This window comes from Ctenopharyngodon idella, chromosome 11 (genome assembly GCF_019924925.1).
Source record: "Ctenopharyngodon idella isolate HZGC_01 chromosome 11, HZGC01, whole genome shotgun sequence".
Taxonomy (NCBI): Eukaryota; Metazoa; Chordata; class Actinopteri; order Cypriniformes; family Xenocyprididae; genus Ctenopharyngodon; species Ctenopharyngodon idella.
Window position 1 is genome coordinate 12,702,173 of NC_067230.1, and position 26,201 is coordinate 12,728,373.

The following is a 26,201-nucleotide window of genomic DNA, read 5'->3' on the forward strand; positions in this document are numbered from 1 at the left end:
AGTTGTACAGAATTGGATCAGCCTGACAGGGTCGAGGTTTTATGCTGTGGCACCATAAAAACTCCTCAGGTTTGCATGTAAAGGGGGACAGAGAGCGTTCCTCTGAGAGCAGCGTCAATACTTCCCTGTTTACCTTCACGTTTGCATCATTGCAGGATTGGCATATGTGTCTCAATTCGAAGATTCCTTGAAAGCAGCCTTCATTTTGCGTCCCTCATTCGGTGTGTTTTGCATCAAGTGTATCCTTCATCTACTCCAATAACCCACAATCCTTTGCACACATTCTAGTTAACACACACAAAAAAGGAGGAAAATGAAAAAGTGCATTAATAGAAAGTCAGTTAACATCAAGAGAATTATACAAAGTATTAATTTTTTTAAACTACCCCTTTTTTAGCTAGTTGGACAATATAGTATTTACATGTGAAGCTTGTATAGCCACCACTAGGTCCCAACAGACTGCCACTCTCCTGACACTGTTTCAGGAGCATGCAGTGGTTTTCTGAAATGAGGAACAGTTCCTTGTTTAAAGGGTTAGTTCACCCAAAAATGAAATTTATGTCATTAAGTACTCACCCTCATGTTGTTCCACACCCGTAAGACCTTCGTTCATCTTCTGAATATTTTTGATGAAATCCAAGGGTATCTCATCCACACACAGGCAGCAATGTCATTGCACCTTTTGACATCCAGAAAGGTAGTTAAAAACATAGTTAAAATAGTCAGTGTGACTGCATGTTCAACCTTAATGTTATGAAGTGACGAGAATACTTTTTGTGCGCAAAAACAAAATAAAAATAATGACTTTGTTCAACAGTTTGAACCGTAGTCATACGTAGCGAACTCAGTGCAGGGTTCCTTGTTTACGTCCGAATGCCGGCTCATTATTGGCCAGATCCTGTGTCAGCAGCACATGCATGTGTTGTGCTGCTTACGTTTTCTGCTTTGGCCAACTTCGGAATCACAGTTTCTACGTCTTGGAAGTATGACCAAAATAAGAATTTTCACCGGAAAACATCATCTGAACAAGTAACAAATCTGCCACGTGACTTTAGTGTGTATTAGCGTTACCTGTAGATTTCAATTTCTGTACAGTCTAATCTCTAATTTTCCATTTGTCATACTATTCAATCCACCATCAAAATGATAAGTTTAATTATTCCAGCTGCTGTGAGAAAAGGCTATAAATGATCTGCCACCCTCAGCATCCTCACATGATATAGCCTAGCCGGCTATGGTTCTTTATGTAAACAGACGTGATGCAATGATGCAAAGATGAATGGCGACGCATGCTTGAATTTCCCGCAGAAACCTACCAGTACCACCCAGATTAGAAAACATTATTACAAGCTTACCATTGTGAATCGGGCTAAGGTAATGAGATTTGTTAAGGTAATGAGAGTTTTGAACACTGGCTGGTTATGTATTTGCTCAAAAATTGATTTTGGATCATTTTTAACCAAAAAAAAAAAAAAATTACAGACAGCAGCTTTAAATATAAACTTTACTTACACTTTTACACTAGAACACTAGTTTGAGCGCGGAATCTTGGGACATGTGGTCTTCACCTCAATGGACGGTGCAAAACAACAGGGATAGGACTCGGGAAGAAATCATGTTCATGGATGCGATTATTAACGTTACTGTAGTATGAAGCAGAGCAGGACCGAGTGTTGTGGGAGCTGAACAAGGCCGCTGGAGCGATTGCGCAACACGCGCCTCACGAGCAGCGGAACTTTTATTATGCCACAGTCGCCGGCGCTGCTTCCGCTTTCCCGGTCATGAGTATGAGGTAATGCAGCGCTGTTTATCATATTAGAAACATTTGAGTGTGTTGAAAATGTTATAACGTTACTCTGTGCTGCTGTGAGACACTGTTGCACACTTTAGTAAGCTAGATCGATTTTAGAATATCATATTAAATACTGGATGGCTTGTGTTGATAAATGGCATGCAATTAATTTTAAAACGTAATGTATGATGGAGAAAATTCTGTATTAATTTTACTAAAAATAAAGCTGCATCTGATTATGCTATGTTAGCTACTTGAAAAATAGTGTTTTTCTCTGAGGCATGGTAAAGCATGGTACTCGCAAAAAATCAAGAAAATTAGATTTAAACAATAAGACTGAACGTGTTGAGCTATTACAATTAGTTTTCTGTCTATAAATATATCAAAACAGTTGTTCCCTTGTCTATTAAAATGTGTAATATATTAAAGCGTCTTTGGTGTTTCCATGGTTTCTACAAAATAAAACCGGAAACCGAGGGTAACACGGGTATGACGCCATTGACAGGCGACTCCTCACACGTCCCGGAACATTGGTTAAAATTGCAATTTTCTCACGATTTACAAATAGTTGGAAACATTTGGGATATTGTGAGTACTGTGAACAAAATATATAACACTGGCCTAGTGGTTTTTGGATATTTTACTGCAAAATTTTTACATATTGCACCTTTAATTGTATGTTCTGGCTTGTACTAGCATGTTTTAGCTTGATGATAGCATGTTTAAACAATTGTTAACACATTTTAGCACATAGCTAGCATGATTCTACCTTTTTTTAACATGATGCTACCATGTTGCTAGCCTGTTTTAGCATGATTCTACCATGGTTTAACATGGCTAGCCTGTTTTAACATGTAATATGTAATAGCACACTCTTTAGCTCTCCCCACTGACATGTTTTAACATGATGCTGGGCGATGTTAGACAAATGAATGTAAGATGAAGGACAAGGATGCTAAGGACGTTGCTCTGGAGGTTGTAGCTTCAAAGCTCTAAGAGGAGTTACAATTAGACAATTTAGTAGAAGAATATTAATATAGTAAATTTTTAAAGACAAACTTTGATGTTGGTTTTACAAAGCCTGGTCTGAAAGTATAAAATAGTTTTAAATGCTGGAGGTTTTCTAAAAGTAAATCACATGAAGACATGAAAACAAATCTTAAAATCTGGACAACAGATTTGTCTGTAAAAAACGGACCGTATTAGAGCACTTTCAGACCCCATTTGACTTTATTAGACCCTTATGAAATCATATCAAACCAATTCAGTCCCCAATAAACAAGTGTCAAAGCCAGAGAGATATAATCTGACTAAGTTGGAGACCAAAAACAAATTGAAGAAAACAGAGCGTGAAACAAATTTCCTCATCAGACACTCTAAAAACCCATATATAACATATTTACTGTTAGCTGCTTCGCACACATTTCTGTCACTGCAATTACTTCAAGCAATTAAATGAACTAATAACAAGGTAACAAAGGGGGTGGAGCCAAGACAGTGATAGGAAATGTTTTTATTTAGGGGTTACAAGTCATTAGCGTGGGCATTATCCATTATAAATAAAACATCAGACCTCATGGGTCGATATCAAACCACACGTGGTATGTTGAAAATGCAAGTGACATTGATAAATCATTTACAATGGAATAAGAGCATTATGACATGCTAGTTCTACAAAGGTAATTGGGGAAAATACATAATATTTTTAATTATTAATGGTTAAATGTTAATATCAATTTACTTCATAAAACTTCTCAATGTTGTATAAATGATGAACATTTATTTAAACATTTTGAATAGATTATTTGAAGGACAATAGGACAATATTCCTATCAAGCAGTTTTCCTGGGTGATTATATTTACATTCCCTATAATAATTGAAGATACTCCCACCCTATTATCCACATTACTGTTAGGTAAAGGGTTAGTGTACTTCGGTTTTTGTTAGAGAGTGTAGATTAGTTTGGGTATCTGAAGACTTTTCTTTTAATTCTGTATGTTTTTTTCTTCTTCTTGCTTGTCAGTGTAGAGAGTTAGTTTTGTATTGTTTTCATTAATTTTTTTTGATGTAATGTAAGTAAACACTTTTTTGAATCACTTTTCATTGCCTTTTGCACTGCACTTAAAGTATATTTTTAATAGTTAGTCTTACAACTTGGGGTAGTAACAAATACTGAAGGGAAGTAAGCTAAAAGCTAGCCATTGACAGGAAATCTGCAACTGTTTTTATGACGACACACAACATACAGTACTCTGTATGCTGCAATAATGTGAGGCATGTTACATATGACATTTTTGTTATTACAGTACAATGAGGCCCTCATTGTTTATATTATATTCTCTTGTTGAGAGATTGTACAGACTATGTAATAAGACTTTAAGCAGGAGTGGACGGGCTTTCACACCACTCGTCCCAGCAGGAGTGGACGGCTCTCTGCAGTGGATCTCCGGCTCAGAAGGCTCCACAGCATTAAAGGCACTGAGCTTCTTCCAGAACCGAAACTGCTGCTGGTAGTTTCTTCCCTCAGTGGATGGTACTCCTTAAACCGCCTGCGTAAAAATATACTTCAAAGGTTACTGTCATATAGCATTACTTAATTTTAATTAGGCAGCATACAATAACATATTCTTAAAGGGATAAATCACCCAAAAATGAAAATTATCCCATGATTTACTCACCCTCAAGCCATTCCAGGTGTCTATGACTATCTTCTTTCAGATGAACACAATCAGAGATATATTTAAAAAAATATCCTTAGTCCTCCAAGGCTTATAATGACGTTCTACACAATGACATGACGTACTACGCTTATTACATAGTCTGTAGTCATACACCTAGAATGGCTTGAGGGTAAGTAAATCATGGGATAATTTTCATTTTTGGGTGAACTATCCCTTTAATATTTATTTTGAAGAAATGTGTATTGGTGTCTTACTTGTATGTAAAAGCAATGGCCCCCACAGCACAAATAAAAACCAGGACTCCCAGTATTGCTCCAGCCGTATTCCTTGATGAATTTGTGTCTACGGATTTAAGAAGAGAAGTTGTGCACAAGAGTAGTGAGGTTCTAGGGCAGGTTCAGGAAAAGAAATGTTTATTATGCTTTGAATTTACATGACACTTGCCTATAGCCACACTGAGCATTGCACTGGTTACAGCCAAGCTGACGTCATTGGTCAGAGACACGTTGATACAGAAGGTGCCAGAGTTGTTGAAAAACTGTCGCAGCACCATCTGACACTCAGGGGTCGGAGTCACATCATTACACTGCAGGCTCTGAACAGGACTTGTGCAGTCAGCGTCAGACACCACAGTGCACACTTGACTAGGAAGGCTGAAAATAATGACCAGTCATCATTATTACCCATTTAAAGTCACCATGGAATCAAAATTGACAGTTCTTATTCTATGAATATTGCAGGATTTACTATAAATTATTCATGCAGATCATTATTATTATTTTTTTAATCCATGTGCCCTCGTAATCTTTAACGAAAAAAGCTTCCCCTCCCTTTTGCAGCAACATCTCTTCTCTGATGATGTGTTTACTGGCATGAGGGCGCCCTTACAGTTGTTCTTGCTTCAGAAGTAATTTCACTTGGATGTACGTCACAATAGCCACAGCCATATCACCCTGCAGCCCAAGACTGGTTTCCCACTGAAGCTAAGCAGGGTTGAGTCTGGTCAGTACCTCGATGGGAGAGCTCCCGGGAAAACTAGTTTACACCTGGTATTAAGATGCGTTTTGGTCGATCAGATCACAAGTAGACGAGGGAGACACATTCCTGTTCACACCTGGTGTTTTAATCCATCTTTTTTTTGTCCACTTTCAACCACTTCTGTCCTGATTTCTATGAGAGGAGGGTCTATGGGCAGGTAAATGTATGGGTTTTTTCCAGATCTTTCAATCTAATGGACAAAATAAGTTCACGCAATTTACATATGAATGTGACCGGAGATGACGGAAAAACATACGGAGAGCATCAGCTTTCGTTTCTGCAATGACAGCCACAAGACCACGCTGAACGCTATGAGTGTGTGTTAGAAATCAGGAATAGTGAGAGAACATTGTGCTTGGTACATTTTTCATCTTCAAACCAAACTTGGGTCTTCAGCCAACAAAGTTCAAATCCCATCTGGCTAGTGCGCTTCCCATAATGTAAACATTAACCAATACAATGTAATTGCATTTATACAACCTAATGGGCCCTATTTTACCAATCTAAGCACATGGTCTGAAGCACATGGCGCAGGTGCACTTAGGGCGTGGCGTGCCCAAATCCACTTTTGTTAGTTTAACGACTGAAAAAATGGTCGGCGCGCCAGGCGCATGGTCCAAAAGTGTTGTAACTAGTCTCTTAATGAGTCATGGGTGTGTTTTGGGTGTGCAATAAACCAGTCAGAGTCTCATCTCCCATTCTCTTTAAAAGCCAGGTGCGCTCGCACCATAGTGGATTGCTATTTACATGGCGGATTGTTATTTACATGGCAGAATTTGCAAGCAGAAAAACTGAATGCTTCTCCAGAGAGGAAACAGATCTGCTTGTGCGTAAGGTTAAAGCGTTGTAATCCTTTTATTTTTAATATTTGGCATGTTTGTGTGCTGCTGCGCATCCCTGTATGTGTAACAAGTAGAGTGTACGCACGTTGTGCACCCGCCTATAGGTGCATATTATTAACGCGCCCTTTAAATAACAACAACAACAACAAAAAAATACTGAATCCTGGTCTAAAGTCAATGGCACAGTCGTTTTCAGTTGCCTCAAAATAGCAACACGCCAACAATGCACCTGAACACACCTCATTTTCAGACCAGCACGCCCATCGGCGAACAGATGGGTGCAAATGCATGTACTATTTAAACAGTGTGGGCGCTGGACGTGAAAATGATAACTGCGTCGGGCTGAAACTAGCAAAAAGCACCTGCGTCGCACCTGGCGTCACATTCCAATGTACGCCTACTGACTAATACGCATTAGGTCAGTAGGTGGACAGTAGGCGGTCTTTTGTGTCTGTTCGAACACATTCGACCACATGAGCGTTTACACTACGAAAGCAATCCGGTCTAATGCATTTGACTACCTCTGGAAGTGGTCAAAAGTGGACAAGCTCAAAACGTTTTGGACTGTGTTTACACCTGTATTTTGCGTCATCCACTTGTGATCCAATCGACTAAATTGCATCTTAATACCAGGTGGAAACAGGTCCTAGGTTTCTGCTGGAAGAGGTGTTAGTGAAGCCAGCAGCAGCTCACACTGTGGTCTGTGTGGGTCCTAACGCCCCAGTGTTGTGACGGGGACACTATACCATAACAAGCACCGTCCATCGGATGAGATGTTAAACTGAAGTACTGACACTCGGTGGTCTTTAAAAATCCCATGACACTTCTCGTAAAGAGTAGGGGGTAACTCCCGTGTCCTGGCCACATTCCCCCTCCGTTGGCCCTTATCAATCATGGCCTCCTAATAATCCACAAACATTGAATTGGTTCGATCACTCTCTTTCTTCTTCACCTACAGCTGGTGTGTGGTGAGCGTACTGGCGCCGTTGTACTGTGGCTGCCTTCGCATCATCCGGTTAAATGCTGCCCACTGGTGGTGGTTGAGGAGAGACGACTCCTGATATGATTGTAAAGTGCTTTGGGTGTTCAGTAGTACATAGTAAAGTGCTAAATAAATGACTCATTCATTCATTCATTCATTCAATAGGAAAGACCATCACAACTTCAGTTTCATGCCGACTTTAAAAGGTGATGATACTTTTTGAGCAATGTTGCTGGGCAATGTTGGCGTCAACGGGAAACCTTGTGAGACACAGGGCAACTAATTAGGGCAACGGACAGTTGGCAGTAACCAATCAGAGAGTAGCAAATCTACTGCCAACCCAATAAATAATTTATTATTAAACACTTGTCAAATATTTTCTTAAGTTTTATTAAATATAAATGCCCTTCTGATCTGATTTGTGATGGGGAAAAGGGAAAAGAGCGAGTTTGGCAAAAGGCGAATTTGAACCCGTGTCGATCGCGTCAAAAGCTACTTTCTTGTACCATACGCCCTACAGCCTATGCCACTACAGACATTAAACAGAACGTGTCTTTTTAGTATTTAACTGAAAACATTTGATGGCTAAATTACAGCCTACGTACATTAAATTGGACACCTGTTGGTATTTTAAGCATTAAATTAGGTAAATTGCCTGTTTTGGGTTGCACATGGCAACTTACCAACGTAAAAAGATATAAGTTCACGTTCCTTTTCTACGCTCCACAGCCGCTGAGAGGCCGCCATCTTGTTTGAATTTTTTCCTGAAATCTCCAAGCCGGTCACGTGATCGGCTGCTAGCATTCTGATTAGAGGATCTCCAAAAATTGCCCACAACCTATCTAAAGTATCCAGATAGAAATTTGTTGCTCATTCTCAATAGGAAAGTGCCCAAGCAACATTGCACAGCAACACTGCTCAAAAAGTTGCCCTGTGTCACCTTAAGACTATTATAAAACAGCTATGAACAGTCTATAAAAATAAATTAGAGTGAATGAATATTTACCTTCCCTGACATGTGACTGTAAGATCCACAGCATTTTGCTCCAGCTCTGTGGCCATGATCACCACATTATTCACTTCCACAATCTCAACACTCTCTATTCCCTCTGATGGGGGAAAACATGCAGAGAATATTAAACATTTGTAGACAGACTGTTTTTGTGCTTTCACACAGTTAGATTTAAATTTACACAACAGTAAAGTTGAGGTAGAAGTCATCTGTGTGCTGCTTTTTATCAGTCATTTAAACATATCATCATAATACATGTTAATACATAATACATTTCAGGGGGGTCCCACGGTAAAAATCATGTTCCGGGGGTAAAATTCGCTTTTTTGGCGGGACTCCCCTGGTAAAATTAGCATTCCAGGGACTAAATATCGCATTATTTTGGGTCGATTCAACCCAAGGACATGAAAAACAACCCACGGCAACAGTGTAAAAGTAGCCCAATTCCGTCTCGATTTCTCATGACCTGCGGTGCGCGTACAGTACGCACATACTCTTCTAATGATGAAATTTGCGTCACGCGCATTGTACACTGACCCTTGAGTACGCGTATAAACTGAAGTATACTTTGGGCTTAATGCTGAAGTGAAGCAAAGTTCAAGTTGGATGATATTTAAAGATCAACAATAGTCTTTTGTATAGATTTTTGCATGTTTCCTCTTTGGGAACAATGATGCCCAAAAGATTCATTTTCAGGTGTAATAGTATTGTTTAGTGATTATAAAAAAAGTACTCACGGATAACTGTAAGAGTTGTAGAGAAGGAGCCGTAACGATAAATCACACAGTTTGTTTCTGCTGGCATTTCTGGTGCTTGCCGCTTTGCAATGACTAGAGTTGCCTGTGTTGCTTCAGTTCCCGCCACCAGTTCAGCTTCTAATTCACTCACTGCTGCCTCAGGTATGCTAGTTACATCTGCAATTAAAGCGCCAATGGAAATAGATGAAATACACAACACAATTAACTGGTTATGGACTTCTTTATAAAGTTATCTATATAAAGTGTTTCACCGGTGATGGCTTCGGTTGCTTCACTGACTCCAGCAGCAGCTGCATTAACTGCCTCTATGTCTTCCTCTGCAGGTATAACAGATGCTACGACATCAGCGGCCACTGCCTCAGGGGTGATGATGATTGTTGCATCACCAGTCGGTGCCACTGTTTCTATGACTGTCTGGACAGAGGTCGTGTCAACTACAGCAGCAGGGGGTTCTGGGAGAACTGTGGCTGCCAGATTGATGTCAGCCACAGGAAGTTCTGTCGCAGGTTGAGCCTCAATAGCTGCAGATGTGGCTACCATAACTGCAGCGGTGCTGTCAGCTTCAGCCACAGCTGTGTCTGCAGCAACCTCCTGAGCAGCAGTATCTAATTCTGCTGCTGCATCAGTTGCTGCCACTGCCAAATCGTTGGCAGCTACAGTGACATCCACTGCAACTCCTTCCTCTGCCACTGGCATGACATCAACAGGCTGAGGAGAAACAGTCAGCACAATGCTTTCCACTGCTGTAGTTTCATCTGACAAAAGGGAAACAGCACCAAACGATGAATACTTTGGATGTAAATGGGAATGTCAGTCTAAATCTCTTCAAAACACTTTTTGGACTAAGAACAGTCCGTGAAATGACATGAAATGTATGTGATTCTACCTGTGACAGGAACAGGAGGAACAACAGTGGCAGCTGGAGTTGGGCTGACCTGACAACCATTTGAGATGGCTGCCATCAAAACCACCTGAGGCCTGAAGGAACCAGTTGTGAGGTATGTGTGGGTAACGGTCGTTTCTCGAGAGATGAGAGTTCCACTATTGTCACCGAAATCCCAGTTGAAGCTGATGTCTGATCCACTGAGATACTGGCTCGGGTCATGCAAATTAATGCTAAAGGACACAGCTCTGTTCTGGATAAAGCTTTGGTCACTCTGGTTGATGTCACCAACCTGGGATAATGTCACTGCGAAAGGAATCTGGTCTAGAGAAGAGGAGGAAATATCATTAGGTGCTTGCAGGAATATGCTCAGGGAATGACAACATTGGTTTACTCTCCAGTTACATTGACTACTCTCCAGTTCAGTCCTAGGCAGTGGTTTAAAGGGTTAGTTCACTCAAAAATTACATTTCTGTCATTAATTACTCACCCTCATGTCCTTCCACACCTGTAAGACCATAAATTAAGATATTTTTGATGAAATCCAAGACTTTATCTCAATAGAAAGCAACGAAATTACCACATTCAAGGTCCAGGGAAGCACTAAAGGCATCGAAAAAATAGTCAACGAGACTGCAGTGGTTCAACCTTAACGTTATGAAGTGACGAGAATACTTTTTGTGTGCAAAAACGAAACAAAAATTATGACTTTATTCAACAATTTCCTGTCTACCCTGTCAGTCTCCTACGCAGTTGACGTTGAAGACACATTCTACGTCAGAACGCCGGCTCATTATTGGCCAGCTCGTGTGTCAGCATTACATGCATACGTCGTGCTGCTCACGGGAACACCGTCAGCCAATACTGAGCCGGCGTTCGGATGTAAACGTCAGTTACGCATTTTTCGGAAATTGAATATGGAAGGCAGCCTGGCGGAAGCTAGATATTTTACTTCATAACTTGTTAAATATGGATTTTTTTTTTTTTTACACAAACGCATCGTTTCGCTTCAGAAGGCCTTTATTAACCCCCCAGAGCCGTGTGGAGTACGTTTATGATGGATGGATGTGGATGGATGCACTTTCTTGAGCTTTATACTCGTTGTTTCCCGTTCACTGCCATTATAAAGCTTGGATGCGTCAGGATATTTATTAATATAACTCCGATTGTGTTCATCAGAAAGAAGAAAGTCATATACACCTAGGATGGATTGAGGGTGAGTAAATCTTGGAGTAATTTTCATTTGAAAGTGAACTAATCCTTTAAGGTTGAACCTCTGTAGTCACGTTGACTATTTTAATGATGTTTTTACTACTTCTCTGTACCTTGAATGTGGTAATTTCGTTGCTTTCTATGGGAGATAAAAAAATGTAAAAAAAACTCTCAAATTTCATCAAAAATATCTTAATTTGTGTTCTGAAGATGAACGAAGGTCTTGCGGGTTTGGAACGACATATGGGTAAGTAATAACAGAAATTTCATTTTTGGGTGAACTAACCCTTTAAAGGGATAGCCTACCTAAAAATGAAAATTCTGTCATCATTTACTCACCCTCATGACACAAAGGAAAATATTTGGAAGAATGTTTGTAACCAAACAGATCTTGCCCCCATTGACTACCATAGTATTTTTTTTCCTACTATGGTAGTCAATAGGGGCGAGATCTGCTTGGTTACAAACATTTTTCCAAGTATTTTCCTTTGTTTACAGCAGAACAAAGAAATTTATACAGATTTGGAACAACTTGAGGGGGAGTGAATGATGACCAAATTTTAATTTTTGGGTGAACTATCCCATTAACAAAATGAATTACCTTAACTTACTACAGTGTCTGCTGAACAAACTAGGCTTAATGTTTTTTTAACGACACTATAATATAATAAGAGGATCCCTGCACTCTTAAAAGATATCTGGTCCAATGAAGAACCTTCATGGAATCTTTCCATTCCACAAAAGGTTCTTTATAGTGGAAAAAGGTTCTTTAGATTATTTAAATATTCTCCACACTAAGAAAAAATTGTTATTTTAAGAACTGTTCACTAAAAGGTTCTTTGGGGAACCAAAAATGGTTCTTGAGTGTAAAAAATGTGCAGTTTTTAAACTACTCACCAGTGATGGAGAACTGGGTAGATGAATAACCAAGGGGAACAAACTTGTCTTTGCCACGGCAGTGATAAATTACCACTTCCATGTTATAAGAACCAAGAGGCACATTGTCTGTGTCAATGGTCAGTAGAGAGGAGGGACCATCAGCCACCTGCCAATATTTTCCTGAAATAGAGAAACAATGAAAAGAGTAAAAAAAAAAAAAAAAAAGAAAGAAAAAAATATAAAATCCTTGATTTAAAATTATTTAAATTAAATGATAAGAATGTTGTACAAGCCTCTAATTCAAACCGTAAAGTCTTCATACAGTAGGTTGTTGATCCAGGACTGTGTCCCACTTGCATACGTTAATCCATCTCTCCACTATGTTTGTATGTTTCTATATATATGAGACTAGAATAAGACTACAGGTTTAAACATGCTCTTACCCCACGTCTTCCATACGTAGATGAAGCGGGGCTTTTTGTTAGAGATCTTAGTGAAGGGTGTCCTGTCAGGAAAGACACCTGTCCATTCTTGAGGGATGTTGGACTCAGGGTATACAGTCTGGCCCATAGTATATGATGTTCCTAAAAGACAAATTTAATTCATTTTAGGTGTAGATAATATCCATTTTCATCCTAAAACATGAATTAAGAATCACATGGCAGCACTTATTTCTTCTGCTTTATTTACAGGAAATAAGTGCTGTATACATAAAAACACATTTTTCTTTACATAAAATATACATAACATACAAAAACATAATATTTGTTTGTGAATACATTACAAAACTTTGATCTATGGTAGTGCACGATTAAAATATTATATAATGTAAATGTGTCGTATTAAAGAAGCTTGGATAACTAACCATTAATGGTACAGTTTCTCGCCCACACCACCTGTCCATCAGGAAGTACTGTCTGGTTCTGAGGGAAACCAACATCAATGTTGAAAGTGGCTTTGGCTCCTGTCAGCGTTGGAGAATCGCTTCTGACTTCAAATGTCACCTCTCCGCCTATGGCAAAAAAAAGTTTTCCAGACAGTTTAAAAGAAAGGTAGCAGGTATAGCATTTCTTCTTATAGAAAGTAAATAATATCAATAAATAATTTCCACTTAGCATATCCTAATTTATTCATATGCAAACATGGTGTAAAAAGAAAAGTTTTAAATCATTTGAAACTGCTACGGCAGTGGGGACGATGCATGGGTGTTATTTTCGTGTTATGTTTAAAACCTACACCCTTCACGGTGAACGTGATTTCACCAAGTACAACAAGTTCCTGGATCAACATCTTTGTTGATCCTGGAACGACATTCCAATCAACCAATCAGATTTGAGGGACAAGTTTACCATTTATGTCAAGTTTAGGCTTACAACCTGGGTTAGGTGCTTCCACAACAGTGTTTTTCAACTATCATTTCCCTCTGATTTTAGGGATAAGTTATGGGTAGGGTTAGGTTTAGGGGTTGGGAAAAGGTTAGGACCAAATTTTCGGATAGGAATGTTGTTCCAGGATCAACAAAATATGTTGATCCAGGAATATGTCTTACTTGGCAAAATCACGGTGACCACCATTCACACGGTAATACACAAATGTGGACATTCAAGCATTTCAAACAGTGGGCTAAAACCAGGGCTGCCAAACCTCACGCATTCAGACTCACGCAATTGACACAGCTACGTTTACATGGACAACTTTTGTTTCAATTGGAATGAATTTATTCCGATAGATAAATCCAAACAAAGTTAACATGGACGCTAAATAAAGTGATTGTGACAACGTGCCGACAGACAAGACGGAGCAGGTTACTTTGATATGAAAGAAAGTCTCAGCTTTCAAATTATTAATTTTATTACAAAATTCAAACAATTAATACAGTTTTAGCGCTCTTTATTGTGGCATGGCAGATTGCTGTAGCGCCTCAGTTCAAGTGGCTTGTAAACCGATCTGTCTTCCTCTTTATGACTAGTTATAGCACCAAATAAACATGAATGAACATCTGAAGGTATGTGGAAAGATGAAAGTGAAATGTATCATGTCTCATGTAATCGTTGAGTGTTTCAACCGCAGAAAGACGTCAGTAAAACAGCTTGTAAACAATATGTAAAGCCAATCAATTACCATATACTGTAGCATGTTAGTTAGCTTAAAAATGAACTCTACAGAGGAGCATTTTGCTAAATATATGCACTATATTACATAATTATTGTATTTTTACTCATATCATTAAAAAAATATTATAACATTATTGTAAAACAGCATTATATTAACTGCAAAAGAATGAGTTGTTAATTTTAACCTCTAATAATAATACCAGCTGACAGGTTTCCCTGTTTGTTTACAGCATTAGTTGAGAGAGATTTGTTTCCTTGAAAAAAATGAACATGTATGCCCTACTGTACCTGATATTTAGCCAAATGAATCGATACTGAATCAAGATCAGAATCAAACTGCAAGCTTATGAATCAAATCAAACCCCTTGTGACTTCAGTGAATCATTAGAGACTCGCTCTGACCGAATCATTTGAATCAGTGAGTTGTTGACTCAAAAACATATGCAATTAGATTGGTACAATTCACAAATGAATCGTTCAGTGTGATTTGCGAACTGATTTAATTGAAAAGAATCAACTCCTTCTTGCATCAGAGACTATCGCAGTCTCTGCGGTGACAATTACTTCCGATCAAAATAATGAGGAACAATATGTTTTTATGAAATGTAGTGGAGTAAAAAGTACGATATTATACATTGGAATGTAGTGAAGTAAAAGTAAAAGTTTCCCAAAATAAAACAAAATACTCAGATAGGCTACTTGAAAAATGTGCTTAAGTAGGCTACAGTAATGAAGTAAAAATACTTTGTTACCATCCACCACTGCTTCTTTAACATATTTTTATAATGCGTGCAAATCACTGAACAATAAACCTAAATGAAGGGTGAATTAAGTTGTGTATGTGCTCAAATACCTTTCCAACAATCTCTGTATCTGGGATCTCCATCCCTCCAGACTGGATACATTTTGGAATTCCATGAACGATAATGTGCAAAGCGAGTTCTGGATTCTAGAAGAATGATGGAAAGAAATAGTGAAGATAACCAAATTTCTGAAAGAGCATTAAAATAAGTTCACAGGAGTAGTTAATAAAGGTAATTTCTTTGTTCAAATCACACAGGTCTTCTTTAAAACTCGTTCATGGGGCAACTCTAGTTTTCATGATTTCTCATTCTCCTAACAGGCCTGATTATTAGAAATCATTAGATGTGCGTAGTGCATCTTTATTTAATTCCCTTATACTTCAACTTTATAAGCAGCCCTACAAACACTGCATATTAAGTAAATACATGAATAGATGAGATGACAATCTAGATTTTATGGAATTGATATTACAGAAGTTTATTTTTCTTTAAATAGGTATAAGTTCATAAGCTAAAGTAAGTAAATAATGTAGTTCAGTTGCTTACGGTTGGCTTAAGTTCATAAGGGACTGAAGAGGAAAGGTCGAAGATGAAAAAGCATGAGAATGTGAGGGTTGGCAAATAGAGTCACACGACCTCTACAATCCCATTCAATCCTTTTCATGTGACTTTCAGCTGAGGGTACCAGTGTAATCCCTACTGCTGGGATAAGATCCCGCTGAGCTCTGACGTTTCATTTATCACGTTGTATGTATGTGTGTGTCTAAATGTACGTTTATCTGAATGTTTATATAATGTTTTGTTTGTTTAGGCAATTATATGCGTTTTACGACTCATTTCTTGCCTTTACATTTTATTCATTTGGAAGATGTTTTTATCCAAATTAATATATTTTTAGGATAAAAAAAATTCACTCCAAAATTGCTAGTAAATTTCACAAACAGTTACAAAGAAAAGGCAAGGTAAGTTGCAATGATTGTTCAGTAGCAAAAGGTTACACTGGAGGGATGCTGCATAAAGTGTTTAAGATTGATCATTTGCATTTCTACATCCCTCCTTCAGTGTCAGACTGTGATAAATTGCCTTGTAGCAATTGGTTGAAATAAAAATGCTAATAAATCAAATTGGTTTGAACAGAGAATTGGAAAAGGATCTAACCCAAATAGAAGAAGGAAAAAAAAAATAGATATGAAAAAACAACTCTTGAGTGATTGTACTTAAAGGGATAGTTCACCCAAAAATGAAAATTCTGTCATTTACTCACCCTCAAGTTGTTCCAAACCTGTATAAATGTCTTTGTTCTGCTGAACACAAAGGAAAATATTTTGAAGAAGGTTTGTAACCAGGCTGCTTTGACTTCATAGTAGGAAAAAAAATACTATGGAAGTCAATGGTGCCCCAGAACTCTTCGGTTTCCCACATTCTTCAAAATATCTTCCTTTGTGTTCAGCAGAACAAAGAAATTTATACAAGTTTGGAACAACCTGAGGGTGAGTAATGATGACAGAATCTTCATTTTTGGGTGAACTATTCCTTTAATGTATCTACAGTAGTCAACATTTGAAGTGGATAAAAACCTTCTTAGGACAAAGTAGTTCTTAGGACAACTTTGACGAACTTTTTTGATCAATGTTGACTATTTTGGTCCATTCATTGGTCCATTCTGTGATTCCTATTATCATTTTCCATCTCATAACGTCTATTTAGTATATAAAGAACAGAAATACTCACGTGAAAGTGCTCCTGAGGAGAATGTCAGGATTAGAAAGATGAGAGCCGTCCACATGATCGCTGTATGCACTGATGTCTACAACATCACAGTCACTGATCCAGCTGTACTCTAGAGACCCATGAGGAGTCTTGCACATTCTTCAATACCAGCACCCAAAACCAAACCCCCAATGTATGACATCACAGACGTGTGAATAACAGGCTCCTCCCACACCCTGAAGAAGAATGTAGTTTTGGAATATTTTACAAATAAATCATTACAATTAGTTTTGTGAGAAGTTTCTTCAAATTAATGATGAAGAAAAATGTAAAATTCAGCAGGGAGATGATTGCCATGTATCCTCGGGACATTGCTAATTTTATTGTTCATTTTTTGAAATGGAAAAAATGAACATAATAATAAAGCTGCTTGAGCTTGGGTGTTCCACTTTACCAGTTCCCATTTTACCTGTATTCACTCTAAATGCTAACATGCAGTGGGTATAACAAGTCAATACACCCCTGTTAAAACTGGGGCTTTTTGAGATGTAAAAAATGAATTGAGTAAAATCATGCCAAGTCTTTTTCCACCTTTAATGTAATATTTGAGTTTACATCTCGCAATTCTGACTTTATTTCTCAGAATTGCATGATATAAAGTCGCAAATGAGTGTTATAAAGTCAGAATTGCTAGATATAAACTCGCAATGGTGAGTTATAAAGTCCAATTTTAAGGGGAAAAAAGACTGACTTTTGTCACAATTGTGACTTTATAACTCGCAATTGCATGTTACTGTATAGTCAGATTTGCGAGATATAAACTCAATTCTGAAAAAAAAGTTAGAGTTGCAACTTTATATCATGCAATTCTGACTTTATAACTCACAACTGCGACTTTATATCTCGAAATTCTGTCTTTATAACACGCAACTGCTACTTCATATCACACAATTCTGACTTTAAAACTCACAACTGCGACTATATCTCGAAATTCTGACTTTATAACACGCAACTGCGTCTTTATATCAAGCAATTCTGCCTGCAGGCCACCATTCAAAATCTGAAGATGAAGAGGAGTTTCATCTTTCAGCACAGTAAACCGTTTTGGAAAGGCAGAGAACTAAATGTTGTACTCAAGAGATCCCCTCACAATTTGATCAATCTGGAGCTGTTTTGCAAGGGAGAGTGGGGGAAATTAACAAATCAAGATGTTATAGACTCTTAAAGTTGGGAAAAGATCTATATTGGATTCAAAATCTCAAAAATTGACTTTTTATACCCACTGCATACAACAGATATTGCTAAATTTCATTGCGATTCTCTTCGGTCAACATCACTGCCAGGTTCTACACTGAATTCTCAACTGTACAGAAATATTACAGATTTGTACATGTCTTTTGTATCCGGTCTCTGCAGTTCTTCATCTCGTGATAATATATGAATACTGTGAGAATAAAAGTCCATTCATTTTCTATGAACGAGGACAAAAAAGAGGGAAATATTCCTGGAGCATCATGTCTGAGAATCATGCTTGTTGGGTCATATCTGTTAATATAACCCAGAGCTGCGATGATGGAGAGTCACAAGATGAGAGTATACGCACAGCCCTGTCAATGATGCTCTTTCATTATTGTTCTCTTTCCTCATGTCTTTACCTTCATGTATTTTTCTTTTTCATTCTTAGCATTCTTGAGTTGGTATTAGTGTAACAATCTTTGTATTGTTATTCTTGGAGGCGTCTTTTCAAAGGAATCTTAAAGGATTAGTTCACTTCAGAATTAAAATTTCCTAATAATTTACTCAACCCCATGTCGTCCAAGATGTTTATGTCTTTCTTTCTTCAGTCAAAAAGAAATTAAGGTTTTTGAGGAAAACATTCCAGGACTTTTCTCCATATAGTGCACTTCAACGGCTACCAAAGGGTGGAAGGTCCAAATTCTTATCTAGGTCTTATCTAGCGAGACGATCGAGTCATTTTCTAAAAAAAAAAAAAAAAAAAAAAAAAACGGCATGCATTATGTAATCACATTGGAAAGGTCACTCGTGACGTATGCGGAAGAACCGATCCAGTATCTACAAAGCGAACATGGTAAAACTAAGTCAAACAGCCTTTACAAAAAAAAAAAAAAAAGGTAAAACAGCGATGTGGGACGACTTTGAAGTTGGAGGAGAAAATGAGATGGAGTTTTTTGCCCCACCACAGTACTTCCGCCTGCGTCACGCGTGACCTTTCCAACATGATTACGTAATGCGTGAGCAGTGCAAGACGAGCATTTGTGGTTAAAAAGTATATACATTTTTATTTATTTACAAAATGACCGATCGTTTCTCTAGATAAGACCCTTATTCCTCTTCTGGGATCATGTCGAGCTGGACTTCCATCATGTGCAATCGAACCTCTTCAAATGATTCAGAATGCAGCAGCATGACTGGTCTTCAACGAGCCCAAGTCACACTTCTGTTCACCTCTCTGCACTGGCTACACTGTAAAAAATGACCGTGATTTTAATGGTAAAAGACTGTAAAAATGCTACGGTTCGGAACAGTTAATTGGTTTACAGAAAGTTTCCGTACTATATACGGTAAATAACTGTAATAGATCTAAAGGTACATTTAAATTAAATTTACAGTTTTTGGAAGTGAAAAACAACAAGTCATTGTATAATTTACAGTAAAAAGATGTAAATTGACATTCCCACAATTCCCAATAGTTGAAATAACTGTTTCTTGTGTGAATGACACTGTGTGCAGCTTCTATATATTAGTATTGTCCTTCTCAGCTTGTGTCCTTCACAAGCTGCTTGTGATGAACTTTGATTCATCATGTGACTCTCATCACCACTGTGTTTGGTGGTTGTCAGTGTATTACAAAGGTACAAAACAGATATTAGTACTTCAACAGGTTGGTAAATTAACATTATATCAGTTAATGAAATACGTTTTTTTTTTTTTTTTTACCATAAAGTTAACAGAATTATTATTTTTTGTTTACATTGCTACCATATTTTTTTATGGTAAAGTTCTGGCAACCATAGCTGCCGGTTTTTTACCGTAAATTTTACGGGAATTTTTTTTTTTTTTTTACAGTGTACCACTTACGGCTCGCATCAAATTCAAGACATTAATGCTGCATATGGAACAGCCACGAGCTCTGCACCCTCGTACCTCCACTCGCTCTTATGAGCAGGGTTCCTACACATTTTCCATTTCAAAATACTTTTCCAGACTCAAATTTCCAAACCTCTCTAGATTTTCAGACCATATTTAACATAAATGGTTCATACAGCATTATTTTCAGCTTTATATTTGAAACATAGTACAGTCATCTGTAAATTTATTTTCTCAGGGGTTTTTTTTTTCATTGGTTTTCTCGAAGTGACAACATACAAAGCCCCTAAAATAAAATAAATACAAAAATATACAGACTTTTGCAAAATTTGGCTTTTCTTAGGGTAGTACCTCTAATATCAAGGCCTAATGTCCGATTTAACACATCCTCTGTGGTGGTGGAGAAATCATGGCACGAAATGGGCTGACTGGCACAATACGTGCATTGTCCTATTTGCCAAGTTCAAGGATCTGTGAAAAAAAAAAAAAAAAGACTGGTACTGTAAAAAAGTGTTCAAAATTTGGCTTTCGTTAGGGCAGTACGTCATATTTCAAGGCCTTAGGTCTGCTTTAAAGGTGCAATATGTAATATTTTTGCAGTAAAATATCCAAAAACCACTAGGCCAGTGTTATATATTTTGTTCACTTGAGTACTTACAATATCCCAAATGTTTCCAACTATTTGTAAATCGTGAGAAAATGCAATTTTAACCAAGGCTCCGGGACGTGTGAGGAGTCGCCTGTTAATTGCGTCATACCCGCGTTAACCCTCGGTCTGCCTCGGTTTCCGGTTTTATTTTGTAGAAACCATGGAAACACCAAAGACGCTTTAATATATTACACTTTTTAATAGACAAGGCAACAACTGTTTTGATATATTTATAGACAGAAAACTAATTGTTGTAATATAGCTCAACACATTTAGTCTTATTGTTTAAATCTAATTTTCTTGATTTTTTGCGAGTACCATGCTTTACCATGCCTCAGAGAAAAACACTATTTTGGTCAAGTATCTAACATAGCATAATCAGATGCAGCTTTATTTTTAGTAACAGTACTACAGAATTTTCTCCATCATACAATACGTTTTAAAATGAATTGCATGCCATTTATCAACACAAGCCATCCAGTATTTAATATGATATTCAAAATCGATCTATCTTACTGCAGTGTGTCTCAAACAAGTGTCTCACAGCAGCCGCCGAGCGAACACACAGAGTAACGTTATAACATCATTTTCAACACACTCAAATGTTTCTAATATGATAAACAGCACTGTATTACCTCATACTCATGACCGGAAAAGCGGAAGCAGCGCCGGCGACTGTGGCGTAATAAAAGTTCCGTTGCTCGCGAGGCGTGTGTTGCGCAATCGTTCCAGCGGCCTCGTTCAGCTCCCACAACACTCTGTCCTGCTCTGCTTCATACTACAATAACGTTAATAATCGCATCCATGAACATGATTTCTTCCCGAGTCCTATCCCTATTCTTTTGCACCGTTGAGGAGAAGTCTGTAACGTATATTTTTTATTTTTTTGCAAAGGTCCTTTTAGAGGCTCTGTATTACAGTGCTAAGAATATCGTGAGAAGAAACCCAAAACGCTTTTAACCTGCATTTTTACATAATGAAAAAGTGCACCTTTAATTCAGTCGTGTTTGACAATCACTAGAATTGCTAAACAGCTGGCATAAAAACACGCTTCTTGAATGATACATTTATTTTCATTAAATTCTTAATTTTCTATTATAAAAGAGTCTGGAAATGCTGAATTTTCCATACTTTTCCAGACCTGGAATACTTTTTCAAACTGTGTAGGAACCCTGTATGAGTCTACATGCCCTCCAGAAGCCTGAGGTCGGTAAATGAGTGACACCTCATGGTACCTTCACTGAGAGAGGCACAAAACCTCTTTCCAGAACATTTTCGTTCATGGTTCTAAGTGGTGGAATAGTATTTCCAAACCTATCTGGAACACCGAATCCCTGACAATATTAAAGAAACTAAAAAAAAAAAAAACCTCATCTCTTCCATCAGCACTAAACTACATCCTGCTGGGAGGAAAGAAAAAAAAAAAAAAATCTTCCCTATGCTTTCACTATTCTTTAATCTCGCCCTTGTCAAGCTTGTACTATCCCAAACATTGTAAGAAACTTTGTACTGCTGGCACTTCTTGTGTTTATTGCCTCTTCACGATGAATCGCTTGTACTCCTCATTTGTAAGTCACTTTGTATAACAGTGTCTGCTAAATGAAATGTATATAGCGTATACAGAGTTACATTACTTATGTTAAGCAAAACACTTGCAACAGTAGCCCAATAATGTCACTTGAAAAGTGGGCAAATGCCAAGCTGAAATGAAATGACCTTATTTCTTTTAGTTGGAGTGGTTGTGAAATCAATTTGTAGACAACATATCTAAACCCTGTCATTTAACTGTCCAAACATACAAATATAACAAAAAAAGCAGATAATTTCATACAGCAAATTTTATTAACATACAAAGAGTGTTACCTTATAATAGCAAAATTTTCTTTGTATAAGAACTAGTGACAATTATGAACACTGAGCCAAAGCCTATAGAAATGTGTGATGCTGCGTTTAATGTCACTTTTGTCAAAGTGACAAAGACAATCAAATGGCATCATTTTTTTTGTTTTGCAGACGATAAAATTGAAAATAGAGGAAAATATTAGAAATGAAACCAAAAAAGTGAGAATGCTGGTGTATCAACAAGTTCCTAAACCAAAAAGCACGTAAAACAAGCCTTTGGAAATGACATTTGCAACGGGGGTGAAAAGATTTCTCAAAATAGTAAAACACCACAAGTATGGCCAATAGTTTTTTTTCTAGGCAACTACACAAGTTCAGAAAAAAAAAGGATAGACTGAAGACTTGGTAATAATTAACATTTAAAATTAAAGAGTGAGGGGAAAAATATTGCGCCGTATTAATGTGTCTAGTTATCTTCATCCTCTTCATCACTTAACACTCTCTTATATCTGCGCTTAGCTGGGGCAGCAGGACTCTCACGGTCTGAATCCAAGCTTCTTTCAAAGTTACTCCTGGACAATGGATCCGCATCTGAAATATATGTGGGAGAGATAAAAGATAGTGTCACCTACATGCATTGGAGGAATTCACTGTGCTTTTCCTGTGGGGATAAATAAACTTGATTTATCTATCAGTTGATTTTGTGAATCATTCGGTGCAGAATTCAAATGGGTCTGATACGTTTTGTGGTCTGCGCCAACTAGCGGATATCATCCGCTCTGTGCTCGTGTCTTTCGAACAGAGAAAGACACGAGTGCACTGCGGTTCACGTGACACCAACATGAAACCAGACTTCATTCGCCTCAATGGAAAGCATATTTACACTGTCTTAATCATTCCCTGTCCCCTATATAGTGCACTGTGCCATTCACCATGTAGAAAATAGTAAATGTGTGAACAAATGACTGATTTCAGGCACAGCTTCAGTGTCTATTTATAATGCAGGGGGCAGGACACTTTGGATTCTAGAGAGCATTTGATTGGACAGAAGATCTGATGAGAAGCTGAAGTCTGCAGTGATGTCATTAAAATCTGTGATCCATTTTAGCAGAAGTGAGAGACTAAGTTTTGAATGCTTATATCTCCTAAATGTGAATTTTGTCACTGTTTTGGAACTCACCAGCATATTCATAATCTTAATGCTAACATATTCATACTAACATATTCATACTAAAAGCTAAAAAAAAAACTTAAATTTTGATTTCAGGGGGACTAAGCATAAACTGACCAACACAGCTAGATTTTTGCCCCTTTCCCTGATTTTGCCCAGCATGTAAACATTAACCTGAGCTCTGTGGGCTTATTGAAGTGTGCATGTGTGATATGTGACAGGAAAGCATTGTTACTGTGGATTTAAGCACATCCAGACAGAGTATAGGGGAGGAGGAAATATAATCGCAAACTCAGACTGTATTTATACCCCTTCATTCACAAAAATTTATATCATACAGCTTTATGACAAAGCAAAAAACAAATTTGTGGTAACTTTGCAAACTGAGCTACTTTATTTTCCACACCACTCAACCTTTTGTTTTTTTATTTTGTCTAGCCCAACCAGACAATGCATTCATCTGATCATGGAAGAGGGAAAAAAAAAAAAAAAAAAAAAAACACCTCATTCATTGCAATGGACCAGAAATGTCTAGAGTTATTTGACAGAAATTCTAGATACTTTTGAGATGCTGTTCATTACCTCTCTGTTCATCATCATCATCATCATCATCATCCAACACTCTGCTTCTCTTCTTTGAGATTCTCTCCTCTATACGATCACTGGAACACAAATCAACAAAATCGCATTTAGTTTAAGAAACTCATGTTCAGTGTAAACCTTCACAAACTTTAGTCACTAGCCATTAATACTGGCACTAACCTTGGTTCCGCAGTATCAGAACTGCCCTCAGGTGATGGAGAGTCTTATAAAGACAGAGAAAATAATTTAAATTGATTAATTAGTAATTACCAAGTAAATACTTCATGATAGTCGTTCTAGTTAATCACATGGTCAATATATTTTCAATAATATAGCTGCAAGCAGCAATTAGGAGGCCAAGTATACTGATGGCATAACATTTGATTGAATACAGCATTCCAGTGATGATTTTAGGCAAAATAGCTTTAAAAAGTCATACTTTACAGTTTTGAATGATGTATTACTCTCATCTATGACCATAAATGACAGCGTATTTTAAGCTGTTTCCGCTGTTGTCAGGAAAAAATGCAAGTCATCGCGCCGGCGCCTCCATGTCTTATAGACTAATAAAATTTTGGTCGACTAAGCCTCTTGAAAAACTGGATTTAAAAACCATTCAATGAGACGAGTTTCATCACTTTATGCCAAACGTTTAGGAAGTTATAAGCAAAAACCTGGTCATGTTTATTCAGGGCATGAAAAAAAGCTTTTGCAAATTTTTTGCCATTGATGGTCCAACAATGACCTGGACCAAATTTGGTGAAGATCTAACTGTGCGTTCACACCGCCGCGGGCGAGATCATCAAAGTTCTCTCTGGCTGCTCTGCCAACAACACTGTACTGTGCGTTCAGACCGCCACCGGCTGGAGCGTCAAAGTAACCGGCAACCAATCAGAATCTAGAAGTCCTCCACTTGAGAGGATTCCAGAGAATGCAGAGAACAAATTGCTTAGCTGGAGAAAATAAATGGTAAATGTCATTAAGCTTAAATATATAGTGCATACAGCTGTATATTTATATAGTAAATATATAGGCATACAGCTATGCCATTTCAGACATAGCATGCAAACAATGTCAGACACATTGGTCTACGCATCATTTTTCTTATTTATGCCCCTGTACGCAAACAGGGACATATGTCGTATATTATTAAGAAACCCTGCCAACAGCAATTATCCACCTCTCCTCCATTTTACTTGGGAACTAATGTTTGGTCGGAACCAAAGTTTACATGACTGCGTTCTCTGGAATCCTATAGGATTATAGAGGATATAGGACCTCTTTATTCCGATTGGCTGCCGCTGAACCGCGTCATAGCTCATTACCATAAAGTTGACCTGACTTCAACTCTCCTCGATGCCCACACCGTCCAAGATGTGCCGCTGCTCGCTGCCAGCTCACATTGAAAATGAATGACTTCCTGTCATTTTGACGCTTTTGCCGGCGGCGGTGTGAATGCACGGTAACAAAAGGTCTAGGAGGATTGGGAGGAAACTGTTTCATGTTGCTTTTTTCCCCCCTATGTAAGGCGGAAATTGAAACCATATCAGTGCATTTGACTTGACATGAACTCAGAGGTAAAAAAAAAATCATTTGTAGTACTAGAGGGTTTGAGATAAGGATTTGCTATTGCAAATGCACAGACTGTGCTCTCTCTGTGTGCTAACACAGAACTTCTATGGGGAGCCACAGACTTGAAGAGCGAAAAACAACAAATTAACATAACACACGCATTCACACCTTCAGTCCTCTAAGAAAATGATCAACATTGGCATCAATGAAAATGAGGCATGCTCACCCTTTGACTTAGCAGAGGTGTGTTTCCTCTGGCGAGACAATAGCAAAGCTCTCAGTGCTTGAGCTCTCAGCTCTTGGTTATCATCATCATCATCATCATCATCATCCTCCATCTCAACAGGCAGACTGTTGTCATTGTTTCCCTCAGAGTTCCCTTCAGGTGCTGTCTCCTCAACCGGGTCAAGAGATGCTGCTAATTTCCTCAGCTGATCCACGCTCAGACTGGGAGAAATCCTCCAGAAAGACTCCTGATGAATGCAGATCAGATGAGATGATTTACAGAACTACAGTTATGGTGTCTTCAAATAATCACTATTATACCAATATGGAAGCTTCTGTCAACAG

The 26,201-nt window shown here is 38.0% G+C and overlaps 2 protein-coding genes across 2 annotated transcripts in view; both read right to left on the bottom strand.

The window, feature by feature from the left end:
• Positions 1-3,276: 3,276 nt before the first annotated feature.
• Positions 3,277-16,923, bottom strand: pmela (premelanosome protein a). The gene is made up of 12 exons (XM_051913409.1): positions 16,729-16,923; positions 15,048-15,143; positions 12,946-13,092; positions 12,524-12,664; positions 12,099-12,260; positions 9,993-10,313; positions 9,358-9,861; positions 9,086-9,262; positions 8,343-8,445; positions 4,919-5,127; positions 4,729-4,816; positions 3,277-4,342 (listed from the first exon to the last, which is right to left on the bottom strand). Exons 1-12 carry the CDS (start codon positions 16,781-16,783, stop codon positions 4,192-4,194), a joined length of 2,154 nt encoding a protein of 717 aa, XP_051769369.1. The 5' UTR covers positions 16,784-16,923; the 3' UTR covers positions 3,277-4,191.
• Positions 16,924-22,284: 5,361 nt separating this feature from the next.
• Positions 22,285-26,201, bottom strand: part of timeless (timeless circadian clock) — a 29,240-nt gene continuing 25,323 nt past the window's right edge. The window contains exons 28-31 of the mRNA XM_051912629.1: positions 25,858-26,104; positions 24,240-24,282; positions 24,060-24,139; positions 22,285-22,897 (exon numbers count right to left, since the gene is read on the bottom strand). Coding sequence (XP_051768589.1) covers positions 22,773-22,897; positions 24,060-24,139; positions 24,240-24,282; positions 25,858-26,104 — 495 coding nt within the window. The 3' untranslated portion in view covers positions 22,285-22,772. The remainder of the gene's footprint in view (positions 22,898-24,059; positions 24,140-24,239; positions 24,283-25,857; positions 26,105-26,201) is intronic.